The sequence below is a fragment of the Oncorhynchus masou genome, chromosome 32 (assembly GCF_036934945.1).
Source record: "Oncorhynchus masou masou isolate Uvic2021 chromosome 32, UVic_Omas_1.1, whole genome shotgun sequence".
NCBI classification, from domain to species: Eukaryota; Metazoa; Chordata; class Actinopteri; order Salmoniformes; family Salmonidae; genus Oncorhynchus; species Oncorhynchus masou.
Genome location: NC_088243.1, coordinates 12,826,831 through 12,840,593, shown reverse-complemented (window position 1 = coordinate 12,840,593; position 13,763 = coordinate 12,826,831). Strand labels below are relative to the sequence as shown.

At 44.3% G+C, this 13,763-nt stretch overlaps 1 protein-coding gene across 1 annotated transcript; it reads right to left on the bottom strand.

Moving 5' to 3' along the window:
- Positions 1-181: 181 nt before the first annotated feature.
- LOC135525599 (mRNA decay activator protein ZFP36L1-like) lies at positions 182-4,851 on the bottom strand. Its single transcript, XM_064953318.1, has 2 exons — positions 4,647-4,851; positions 182-3,129 (listed from the first exon to the last, which is right to left on the bottom strand). Exons 1-2 carry the CDS (start codon positions 4,698-4,700, stop codon positions 1,981-1,983), a joined length of 1,203 nt encoding a protein of 400 aa, XP_064809390.1. The 5' UTR covers positions 4,701-4,851; the 3' UTR covers positions 182-1,980.
- Positions 4,852-13,763: the final 8,912 nt, after the last annotated feature.

Here is a 13,763-nt window from a genome sequence, read left to right as displayed (position 1 = left end):
ATTTGTTAAGTTGCAGTTTTCCCTTCAACAAATAGTCTGACATTGTATCAAAGTCTAACTTTGTAAATATGTAATGCTTGACTAGGCCTGACCGAGAAGACAACCACGCCTCAAGAAACCCTCCAGTCACGTCTCAGTTCACTAGCGGGTGGATGAATACAAAAAAATAAGAAAAACAGTGTTTCAAAAATACAGGGTTTATTGGTTTTAACTGCAATCAATAGTTACAAAAAGAAATCAGTTTTATATCAACTCAGAGAAATGACTAGTGAAAAACCATGGCTGGAAAAATACATTCAACAGTTTGACTTTCAGTTATCTTTCTTTTACTTTCAGTAATCCTGTTTAACCTCATTCAAAACTTCAAGGAAACATGGAACAAGGAATTTAAAAACAATTTCACCATCTTCCATCGTTGAATAGAAAAGGCCTTAGTTAGCTACCTGGAATGTAGTCAAAAAGTAGGCACTTTAACAGCTGGGGCCACACAAGTACAAAAAACAAAACCTCTCCTCAACCCATTTGGTCACAGCTTTTGCTTGTAATAAAAGGGAGTCTTTTTCCTCGAAATCCCTGGTTACTTGTATTACATTAACTGACACCGTCCCTTAACTTTAAACCCAGAACTTCACACACACTGAATCGGGATGTCCAAGTGAACATGGTGATAGTCATCACGTGTTACACCTCTTAGTTTTAGATACATGAGTCATATCTCTGAAATAATCCTGTGTGGTCAACATATGGTACCACGTTGGCCTAATCTCAAAGAATACAACTGCAGAAGGTAATAACATTAAAGTACTGTTACCGTCAGAGAAAACAGAAAAAGGCGAGGACAGGACAGCTCCGGAATGAGAAGGTGACAATCATGTTTGCTAGAATTGCAGTCCAATAACAGGGAGAACCGAGAACAAACAAAAAGTATACAAATAAATAAAGCAACTTTTTTTTTCTGTATTTTTTTTGTTTTAAATTAAGTTTCATTTTGACAACGTGTAGTTGCAAACAAAAGTCATTGTAATACAATATATTAAACTGTGAAAAAAGAAATTGACAAAAATGTCTTCACAATCTTTAGATTAATACCGAAGATCATAATTTAACATAAAGAAAATATATTCTATTGTTCATTATCCAGATAAATACAAAAACAAAATTAACAAAAAAATGCATATGATCACCAATAAATATGTTTCGATAAGTTAAATATGCAGTGATAAGCAAAAACTGTTTGGAAAGTTTTCAAACAAATAATCATAATAACAATAAAAATAATCAAAACCTAGAGAAAGAAGCAGAGAGATGTCATAACATCAGACTACTCCTCAAAGCCAGATTCTGATTCTAAGGGGAAGAGGAAAACTAGGATAGCTTAGAGATCCCATCTCAAGTTGCAGGAAGTATAGAAGAAGTGCACCATGGGAATGCTGGAATTCCCCGCTGCCTGCGGAACGGCACAGAGGGCGGTGGGGTGGAGAGGGAAGGGGAGGGACAAAAATAATAACAGTCTTAAAGGTTTAATAACCAGTTAGACAATAAAAGACGTCCCTCATCCTTCCTTTCCAGAAACACAACTGTCAGTGACCAACAACAGGATGGGGTGGTTTGTGGTGCAATGACACACTTGCACTGCTACACGTTCAAGAACAAAATCACAGGTGGCACCTGGCAACACAACAAAAGTCTAACATTCTCATTGTTCAATCGTTTCCTCTCGCGTTTTGACTGAAGACATGGTAGGGACTGTGGAGGGAGGGGAGTTAGGATGCAGGTAACAGCAAAGGAGACATTTCTGGGGTGATTTGAAAACAAGTCACTGTATCCTTATTCTAACTAGGAACTAAATGTATATTGATGTGGAGGAGAGGGGTGAGGGGATGGTTGTCGTGGGGACAGGGGAGTGCCATTTCCCATTCATTATATCTTTCTGTCCTTTTTTCAAGGTCAGCGTGGAGAAGATCATTAAATAGCTGCCATCTAGTCGTCAGAGATGGAGAGGCGGCTGAAGATTGGGAGGCGTCTGTTGGCATCCAGGCTGGGGGATTCTGACCCACTGAGACTGCCCCCCGAGCTGCTCTGGTACCCCTCCTGGTCAGACAGAGAATCCTGGGGCGGGCTGGACGGAGATGCAAACATCTGGGTGGGGGACTCCGACATGGGCCTGAAGAAGTAGGGGGTGTTGTTCTGGGAAGGGGGTGCAGGGCCTTTGGGATCAGTCCCCACGGGGCCTCCGGATCCAAGGCTGGGGCCGAACAGATTGGCCAGCTCCTGACTGGAGTACGTGAAGAGGTTGGAGCTCGGCCACTCAGGCATCTCGTCCGGGGAGAACATAGGTGGAGGGGTGACGGAGGTTGGGCTGTCCCCTCCTCTCAGGCCCCCAGAGCTGGGGAACCCTGCGAAGCTGTAGCTGTGCTGCAGACGAGGACGCTCCAACTTACTGGAGGAGAGAGGAGAGTAGGAGGAGCAGGATGAGGGGGAGGGAGGGGGTCCACGGCGCTCCTCTGCATTGTGGATAAAGTGACAGCGAGGACCATAGGGGCAGAATCCGATTGTGTGGAAGGTACGACACAGCTCGGTTTTGTATTTAGGGTGGCGGCTGAGAGAACGCAGCTCGTGGAAGCCATGGGCGAACTGACACTTGTCGCCGTACTTACAGGCTCCGTTCTCCTCAAACGGCCGGCACAGCTCCGTCTTGTAGCGACTGGAGTTGACCTGGCTCTGCTGCTGGCTCTGGGCTCCTAGGCTGGTAGGACTAGCAGGCCCCAGGCATTGGTGTAGGAGCCGCTCACCCGTCTCGGAGAAAGAGCGGTCCCTCATGCGATTCTCCTTGCTGCTGCTACCACTTCCAATAAACCCTGAGGAGATGGAGCAGGAGGAGTGGTCTATGGTCTTCAGGCTGTTAAGGAACTGGTTCTGGTTGAACTTGGAGCTGGGGTCATGGTTGGGGAGGGTGACAGAGTGCCGTCTCTTGTAGACGGACAGCCCGCAGCCCAGCGAGGGGGTCCCCACAGCCTTCCTGTCCAGCAGGGCTCCGGTGGGGTTGGTGATTGACATGGGGATGTTGGTGGATATCGGATGATGGGGGGCGCTCAGTAAGTTGTTGTTGTAATTCAGCATCTTGTCGTTCTGGAAAATTACACATTTGAAATATTAAGTCTACATTCAATACAAAATAATAAGTAGTTTAACAATACACGTTAGTCAATAAAGCAATTTTATCTGACAAAATATGATAGTGGACACTGAAATGATTTTGATTTCATAAAGGGAGGGAAAACATCTACAAGAAATGACTACTGTTAACGTTCGTTTTGCTTTAAAACCTCTGGTGATGCAGGCCAATAGAACAGAACCGGTTAAGAGGGCAGTTTTGCTAACCATAACCTCCGTCTCCCAACCTGCTAGGTTAACTATCCTAAACGGATACGAAAAAGTAACTTCGGTATCGAAGTGGCGTAAAGTGTTACCCTCGAACAGAACAGCTGGTTTGGCAAGTTGCCCTACAAAGGAATGTGCGTGTGAGCGCTGCGAGTCTGGTCTGGTTACAAAGCTGCTGCAGCTCTGAATTTGAAATGAATATGCGAAATGAAAATGTAGTTTGAGGGCACTCAATGGGAAGGCGTAACGTTAGTAGGCTAGTAACGACGTTCTCGTAAAATAACATTTTCAATCAATAATATAGATGTTGTTGGCTGGGTAATTGATGAAAGGTTACAAAGCTTGTGTTGCCTCTTACACAAGGTTAATTAGTATAACGTTAACATTATGTAGACCTTTTATGCGCAAAGACACACTAAATATATTTAACTTCAAACTGAAAGTTCAGAAGTTGCTAAAAAGCAAATCATAATATTTGAATTAAATACAGTAGCTGTCTTCAACAATCAATGCATTTAATTCATACAATATATCTAGATATATTGGAGGGCTAAGAAAAATCGAATATAAGTGGCAACTAGTACGTTTCAATAAAATGTATCAAATTACTGCACATCTGAAGTGAATCAGAATCATTAGCTCGCGGTTTCAAAATGTTAACTAGCTAACGTTAGTTTAAGGAACGAGCCTTACTGAACGAATGCAACATCATGGCAAATAAGACATGTGAGTCATGTAACTGGTTAGCTAACGATTCTAGCATTTAACTTATCCAATGTATCCAACTGCACAATTAAATACGTTTCAATCATTAGAGCCAACTGTTGCCATTGAATTAAATAATGAATTGCAAACCCTCGTGGTTAACACTTGACTACTGTAGTGCAAAAGTAGCAGCAGACTAGCAATTTATCCAATAAGAGTCTGACTCACTCTTAATTAATGGATATTAGCAATCAAACAAGGAAACGAACAATAGTCAACCAAGTAAAAATCACAACACGAGACAGCATGCACGTCATGGAACTCACTATCGGGCAAGTTTCCATAACTAGGCAGTTTGCAGGATAAGTTCTAGTTATGATCATATCAAGCCAATGTTACTGCATCACTTTTATAATATTAATCACAACAAAAGCGTACACATGTCAAATGAACCAACCGCAAACTAGCCTCGTGAAATGTCGAATACCACTACTGACGTGCCTCCAATAGCTAATAACGTTGGCTCGCCTAGAAACAAAGCGAGTAGATAACTTCTGTACCTTGTTCATTACTTCGCTGAAGTCGTAGAAAGGCGAAACCACTGCGGTGGTCATCTTGGCTGCGTAGAAAATACAATCTAAAAGTAGTAAAAATAATATATATATATATATATATTTTATTGAAGTTACAGACTACGGTGAGTTCTGATTTGTAACCTTATTTTTGCCCTAACTAATAGATCACCCCCTCTGCACTGCACCAGCCCAGTACGTTTGCTTTATAATCGCGTGCAGGAGGAGCTTGTAGTGACGGGGCGTTTCTAAGATCGACGCTTTTTTTGAGGGGACACGAAACTTACACCAGAACTTTGGAAACTTTCTCGCAGGGCACATTAACAATGTTGCATTGATTTTGCATGGCTGAGGCACCCAACCGTAAATAGGATCTACCCTAAAGAAACACAAAGAACAAGCTTAGAGCATAGCATTATTTTATACAAGTTTTAAAAACAAACTGTAATGCATTATTCTTTTCACTCATATATTTCAGTCATCAGAATGACGAAAACAATTCAACGTATGGGAATCACCCAGGTTGGCACAACGCCAACTAAACAGCGTACTATGCCAAAATGCAGATTTGCACTTCCAGAAACACTCGTGACTGATCCAATGTAAGTGTTAGTCATCAGCCTAAACCCTTCAGTGCATCAGGTAGCCTTCGTCTGGCAACGGTAGGCTTGGCTTACTGACTATTGTTTTTTCAAAAGGTACAGGTTTTCCAAACAAGTCATGTAGTAAACCTAGCAGCCTACTTTCCCCATGTTTTTAAATCATAATAAACCACGTACATGTCCTTGCTTATAGGCCTACTTTATTGCAATCTGTGTGTCGACAACTTCACAGACTTAGGCAGACAGTCTTGAATTGTTTATGCTCCCTCTCTCTTGCTCTCTCTCTCTCTCTCTCCCTACATAGTACCCTCAGGCTCCCTTCTGCTCTCTCACACACACACACACACACACACACACACACACACACACACACACACACACACACACACACACACACACACACACACACACACACACACACACACACACACACATTAATTGACTCTTAATTGTAGGCTTTCACTGTGAGGGGACTTTCCAATTCTGTTCATGCAGTTTAACCCTTACCTACACACACACGTTTTTCCCTTCACATTTAACAGCACACATGTAAATCAGCCTGCAGCCTTGGCTCAGTTTACAATGAAATCCTCCTCTTTTACTTGAAATCCACTGACTGCTTTCTCCCTGATGATTGAACAGGACATTTAATTGGAAGTTGTAGCACGGGGAAACATACGCACTGTTCTAACTTCTATTCAGTGCAGATTTAGTGTTTAAGATCTTTATATGCACCATAGATGTAGGCTACATATACACTATATATACAAAAGTATGTGGACACCCCTTCAAATGAGTGAATTTGTCTTTTTCAGCCACACTCGTTGGCCGGGGACTTTAATGCAGGGAAACTTAAATCAGTTTGACCTAATTTCTATCAGTGTGTTAAATGTGCAACCAGAGGGGGAAAACATTCAAGACCACCTTTTCTCCACACACGGAGCTCTCCTTCGCCCTCCATTTGGTAAATATGACCATAATTCTATCCTCCCGATTCCTGCTTACAAGCAACAACTCAAACAGTAAGCACCAGTGACTCAGTCAGTAAGAAAGTGGTCAGATGAAGCAGATGCTAAACTACAGGACTGTTTTGCTAGCACAGACTGGAATATGTTTCTGGATTCTTCCGATGGCATTGAGGAGTACACCACATCAGTCATTGGCTTTATCAATAAGTGCATTGAGGACGTCGTCCCCACAGTGACTGTACGTACATACCCCAACCAGAAGCCATGGATCATAGGCAACATTCATACTGAGCTAAAGGGTAGAGCTGCCGCTGTCAAGGAGCGTGACTCTAACCCGGGAGCTTATAAGAAATCCCGCTATGCTCTCCGATGAACCATCAAACAGGCAAGCGACAAAGGAGATGATTGTGGACTACAGGAAAAGGAAGACAGAGCACACCCCCATTCTCATCGATGGGGCTGTAGTGGAGCAGGTTGAAAGCTTCAAGTTCCTTGGCGCCCACATCCCCAACAAACTAACATGGTCCAAGCACACCAAGACAGTCATGTAGAGGACACAAAACCTATTCCCACTCAGGAGACTGAAAAGATTTGGCATGGGACCTCAGATCCTCAAAAGGTCTTACAGCTGCACCATTGAGAGCATCCTGACGGGTTGCATCACTGCCTGGTATGGCAACTGCTCGGCCTCCGACCACAAGGCACTACAGAGGGTAGTGCATACGGCCCAGTATATCACCAGGGCCAAGCTTCCTGCCATCCAGGAACACTATACCAGGCAGTGTCAGAAGAAGGCCCTAAAAATTGACAAAGACTCCAGCCACCCTCGTCATAGACTGTTCTCTCTGCTACCGCATGGCAAGCGATACCAGAGCGCCAAGTCTAGGTCCAAGAGGCTTCTTAAAAGCTTCTGCCCCCAGGTCTCAAGACTCCTGAACAGCCACCTGGACTATTTGCATCACCCCCCCCCGCCTCCACCACCACCTTCTACGCTGCTGCTACTCTCTGTTATTATCTATGTATATACTCACTTTAATAGCTCTACTTACATGTATCTCAATTACCTCGACACCGGTGCCCCCGCACATTGACTCTGTAGCCTGCTATTGTTATTTACTGCTGCTCTTTAATTATTTGTTCTTCTTATCTCTTTTCAATATTGTACTTTAAAAAAATGTATTTTCTTAAAACGGCATTGTTGGTTAAGGGCTTGTAAGTTAACATTTCACTGCAATGTCAACATATGTTGTATTCGACACGTGACAAATAATATTTGATTTGATTTGACAGGTGTATAAATCGCCTGTCCTTACTACCGAGTTCCAAACTGCCTCTGGAAGCAATGTCAGCACAGGAGCTGTTCATCAGGAGCTTCATTAAATGGGTTTCCATGGCTGAGCAGCCACACACAAGCCTAAGATCACCATGCGCAATGCCAAGCGTTGGCTGGAGTAGTGTAAAGCTTGCCACCATTGGACTGGAGAAGTGGAAATGCGCTCTCTGGAGTGATGAATCACGCTTCACCATCTGGCAGTCCAACGGATGAATCTGGGTTTGGCGGATGCCAGGAGAACGCTAAATGCCCCATTGCATAGTGCCAACTGTAAAGATTGGTCGAGGAGGAATAATGGTCTTGGGCTGTTTTTCGTGGTTCTGGCTAGGCCCCTTAGTTCCAGTGAAGGAAAATCTTAACTCTACAGCATACAATGACATTCTAGACGATTCTGTGCTTACAACTTTGTGGCAACAATTTGGGGAAGGCCCTTTCCTGTTTCAGCATGACAGTGCATGTACAAAGCGAGGTCCATACAGAAATGGTTTGTCCAGATCGGTGTGGAAGAACTTTACTGGCCTGCACTGAGCCCTGACCTCAACCACATTGAACACCTTTGGGATGAATTGGAACGCCGACTGGGAGCCAGGCCTAACTAATGCTCTTGTGGCTGAATGAAAGCAAGTCCCTGCAGCAATGTTCCAACATCTAGTGGAAAGCCTTCCCAGAAGAGTGGAGGCTGGGACCAAGTCCATATTAATGCCCATGATTTTGGGATGAGATGTAGTGTATGTTGTAGGGCTTCATCAGTGGGAGTAGGCTACAATATTGTCACCTCGGCAAGCAGTGACCATAGGAATTGTCAAGACAGCACAAACAGATTTGTAATCAGGCTAATAATATCTAGTAATATTGTAATCTTCTCTCCTTGTTACATCATGTTATTTACAGATAGGTAGGTTATGGGCCTATAACCTGATACCACAGGGATCTCACCTAGTCCAGACACATAACAGGCAGATACAATGAAGATTGGTGTATGTAATAATAAATAGGAAATGTGTAACCTTATATACAGAGGAGGAGAAGGGGAGGAAGGGGTGTGGCGGAAGGGAGGAGGAAGGGAGGAGGAGGGGATGGGGAGGAGGGGTGGGGAGGAGGAGGGGATGGGGAGGAAGGGGATGGGGAAGAGGGTAGGAGGAGATGGGGAGGAGGGGATGGGGAGGAGGGGATGGGGAGGAAGATGAGAGGAGAATGGGATGGGGAGGAGGAGGAAGAGAAGAGGGGATGGGGAGGAGGAGGGGAGGAGGATGAGAGGAGGATGGGATGGGGGGAGGAGGATGAGAGGAGGATGGGATGGGGAGGAGGAGGAAGGGAGGAGGGGATGGGGAGGAGTTGCTTTGGCAATGTTAACATATGTTTCCCAAGCCAATAAAACCCTTAAATTGAATTGAATTGATTTATAGAGGACATTTATACTATACAGCACTGCCCTGAGGGGAAAGGGGGAGGAGGGAGGATAGGAGTGAAGAGGGCAAACACTTTCACCCCACTTTCCTTTCCTGCTTTCCCTTCTCTCCCTTTCTCTTCCCTTTACCCAGCAGCCATGCAACAGAGGGGGGCGGTGGGGGCTAAGATCTGTTGACGCTTGTTTTCAATTGAATTATTCAATTTGACTTGAGAGATCTGGAGACAAAACATTAACAGACTAAGAGTTCTCAGGGACTGGGAGTGGGGGCTCAGGCTAAGAAGGACCTGCAGTTATTTTGGAAATGTAGTGCAGAAGAGGAGTGTGTGTGTGTGTGTGTGTGTGTGTGTGTGTGTGTGTGTGTGTGTGTGTGTGTGTGTGTGTGTGTGTGTGTGTGTGTGTGTGTGTGTGTGTGTGTGTGTGTGTGTGTGTGTGTGTGTGTGTGTGTGTGTGTGTGTGCGCGTGCGTGTGTGTTTTACAAGGACTGTAAGGCGTTCTCTCATCTCATTACCCCCTGGAGTGGTTTTAGCCTACAGACAAACAGGCAGGATGGAATGACAGAAAGAGCTGAGGTAAATCACATCTGTCTGCAGTTCGAAGAGCCTCCCTTCCACTGTCCCTGATAGATCTGTGGATCTGATCCATTGTCTCCTGAGGAAGAAGCCTGCGAGTCTGTGTGTAAGGGCTACACTAGATTGTATACTGTATGTGACTTTCTTCCTGGTCATTGGATAAGACACCTGTTTCCTCCCACCACCACAAAGTACCAGTCTGCTCAGTCAGAGGATATCAGATAAGCCCCGGCCCATACACAACCCATACAGCCAACCAGTCGGTACTGGTTTGAAGGCTCACACCAGACCCACAGGCAAGTAAAACAGATCCTCTCTCTCAGTCACTGTTCTACACACACACACACACACACACACACACACACACACACACACACACACACACACACACACACACACACACACACACACACACACACACACACACACACACACACACACACACACACACATTAACACTCACCACATACGCTACCAGCATTGAGTGTACAAAACATTAGGAACACCTGCTATTTCCATGACATAGACTGACCAGGTGTGTCCAGGTAAAGGCTATGATCCCTTATTGATGTCACCTGTTAAATCCAATTCAATCAGTGTTGATGAAGGGGAGGAGACAAGTTAGATAATTGTGTATGTGTGCCATTCAGAGGGTGAATGGACAAGACAAAATATTCCATTTCCTTTTGTCACGAATCCCGCTTCCTGAGTCTGTGTTTGCCTGTGTTTCTGTCCTGGAGTGTGTTCCGGTGTCCTGGAACGCACCCTGTCTGGTTGCCGGGCGAATTAACTTGTTGGGAGATCGATGTTCACCCGTACCTGTATCCCATCGGTAATCTGCACACCTGTCCTGATCATCACCTCTCCCCTTCAAAAGCTCTGACCTGACATCCATTCCCTGCCGGATCGTTAGCCATGAACAGTATGTTGTGCCCACGAACCAGCCTCCAGTTTATAGAGTTTGTTTTGTTTTATTGTTTTGTACGTCTTGCTTGCCTTTAATTTACCGCCGTTTGTTTTGTCTACAGCCATTCACCCGGAACCCATACCCCATCCCTGTCTGCTCGTCGCCAGTGTGTTGTTATCCATTGGATCTGCCTATCCACTCCCATCAACCCACCTCCGCTGCCCGCTCCTCCACCCGGAACTATCTACCTCCACGTTCTCATTGATTAATAAATACTCACCATCTTTATACTCACCTTGTTCTGGTCTGCTTCTGGGTCCAATTCTGGTAAACCCTGACACCTTTGAACGTGGGTATGGTAGTAGGTGCGAGGTACCCGTTTAAATGTGTGTCAAGAACTGCAACGCTGCTGGGTTTTTCACGCACAACAGCTTCCAGTGTGTATCCATAATGGTCCACCACCCAAAGGACATCCAGCCGACTTGACACATCTGTGGGAAGCATTGGAGTCAACATGGGCGAGCATCCCTGTGGAACGCTTTCAACACCTTGTAGAGTCCATGTCCTGACAGACTGAGGCTGTTCTGAAGGCAAAAGGGGATACATGTAATTATTAGGAAGATGTTCCTAATGTTTTGTACACCTAGCTACTTCAATTACCCCGCTCATTTGCACATCAACTAGTTACTGTACTCCCTATATATATCCATGTTATATTCTACTCCCTATATATATATATACATGTTATAGTCTACTCCCTATATACAGTGAGGGAAAAAATTACTTGATCCCTTGCTGATTTTGTACGTTTGCCCACTGACAAAGAAATGATCAGTCTATAATTTTAATGGTAGGTTTATTTGAACAGTGAGAAACAGAATAATAACCAAAAAATCCAGAAAAACGCATGTCAAAAATGTTTAAATTGATTTGCATTTTAATGAGGGAAATACGTATTTGACCCCTCTGCAAAACATGACTTAGTACTTAATGGTAAAACCCTTGTTGGCAATCACAGAGGTCAGATGTTTCTTGTAGTTGGCCACCAGGTTTGCACACATATCAGGAGGGATTTTGTCCCACTCCTCTTTGCAGATCTTCTCCAAGTCATTAAGGTTTCGAGGCTGACGTTTGGCAACTCGAACCTTCAGCTCCCTCCACAGATTTTCTATGGGATTAAGGTCTGGAGACTGGCGAGGCCACTCCAGTACCTTAATGTGCTTCTTCTTGAGCCACTCCTTTCTTGCCTTGGCCATGTGTTTGGGGTCATTGTCATGCTGGAATACCCATCCACGACCCATTTTCAATGCCCTGGCTGAGGATAGGAGGTTCTCACCCAAGATTTGATGGTACATGGCCCCGTCCATCGTCCCTTTGATGCGGTGAAGTTGTCCTGTCCCCTTAGCAGAAAAACACCCCCAAAGCATAATGTTTCCACCTCCATGTTTGACAGTGGGGATGGTGTTCTTTGGGTCATAGGCAGTATTCCTCCTCCTCCAAACACGGCGAGTTGAGTTGATGCCAAATAGCTACATTTTGGTCTCATCTGACCAAAACACTTTCACCCAGTTGTCCTCTGAATCATTCAGATGTTCATTGGCAAACTTCAGACGGACATGTATATGTGCTTTCTTGAGCAGGGGGACCGTGCGGGCGTTGCAGGATTTCAGTCCTTCATGGCCTTGTGTGTTACCAATTGTTTTCTTGGTGACTATGGTCCCAGCTGCCTTGAGATCATTGACAAGATCCTCCCGTGTAGTTCTGGGCTGATTCCTCACCGTTCTCATGATCATTGCAACTCCACGAGGTGAGATCTTGGATGGAGCCCCAGGCCGAGGGAGATTGACAGTTATTTTGTGTTTCTTCCATTTGCGAATAATCACACCAACTTTTGTCACCTTCTCACCAAGCTGCTTGGCGATGGTCTTGTAGCCCATTCCAGCCTTGTGTAGGTCTACAATCTTGTCCCTGACATCCTTGGAGAGCTCTTTGGTCTTGGCCATGGTGGAGAGTTTGGAATCTGATTGATTGCTTCTGTGGACAGGTGTCTTTTATTCAGGTAACAAAGTGAGATTCGGAGCACTCCCTCTTGAAACTTTGGGGGCGCAATTTCATTTTTGGATGAAAAACGTTCCCGTTTTAAACAAGATATTTTGTCACAAAAAGATGCTCGACTATGCATATAATTGATAGCTCTGGAAAGAAAACACTGAATTTTCCAGAACTGCAAAGATATTGTCTGTGGGTACTCTAGAACAGGAGCTACAGGCAAAACCAAGATGAAACGGCAACCAGGAAATGAGCAGGATTTTTGAGGCTGTTTTCCATTGTCTCCTTAAATGGCTGTGAATGCAAGAGGAATGAGCCTGCCCTATCTATCGTTTCCCCAAGGTGTCTGCAGCATTGTGATGTATTTGTAGGCATATCATTGGAAGATTGACCATAAGAGACTACATTTTCCAGGTGTCCGCCCGGTGTCCTCTGTCGAAATTGGTGCGTCATTTTCAGCTGCTGGTATTTTTCCATGGGATTCTGAGGGGAAAGCAGGCTTCCATGAACGGCATATCAATGAAGAGATATGTGAAAAAACACCTTGAGGATTGATTCTAAACAACGTTTGCCATGTTTCGGTCGATATTATGGAGTTAATTCGGAAAAAGTTTGACGTTTTGGTGACTGAATTTTCGGTTCGTTTCGGTAGCCAAATGTGATGTACAAAACGGAGCGATTTCTCCTACATAAAGATTCTTTCAGGAAAAACTGAACATTTGCTATGTAACTGAGAGTCTCCTCATTGAAAACATCTGAAGCTCTTCAAAGGTAAATGATTTTATTCATTTGGTTATCTGGTTTTTGTGAAAATGTTGCGTGCTAAATGCTACGCAAAATGCTAAGCTAGCTTGCAAAACTCTTACACAAATGCTTGATTTGCTATGGTTCAAAAGCATATTTTGAAAATCTGAGGTGACAGTGTTGTTAAGAAAAGGCTAAGCTTGAGAGCATGCATATTATTTTCATTTCATTTGCGATTTTCAGAAATCGTTAACATTGCGTTATGCTAATGAGCCTGAGGCTGTATTCACAATCCCGGATTCGGGATGGGTAGTATCAAGAGTTATTAAGAGTGTGTTCCTAATCTCAGCTCGTTACCTGTATAAAAGACACCTGGGAGCCAAAAATCTTTCTGATTGAGAGGGGGTCAAATACTTATTTCCCTCATTAAAATGCAAATCAATTTATAACATTTTTGACATGCGTTTATCTGGATTTTTTGGTTGTTATTCTGTCTCTAACTGTTCAAATTCACCTACCATT

Excerpts from the sequence above, each read along its gene's own strand:
- LOC135525599 (XM_064953318.1), bottom strand. The coding sequence starts at position 4,700 with ATGACCACCGCAGTGGTTTCGCCTTTCTACGACTTCAGCGAAGTAATG. Across the intron at positions 3,130-4,646 it reads TCAGCGAAGTAATGAACAAG|AACGACAAGATGCTGAATTA; the intron begins GTACAGAAGTTA and ends GTAATTTTCCAG.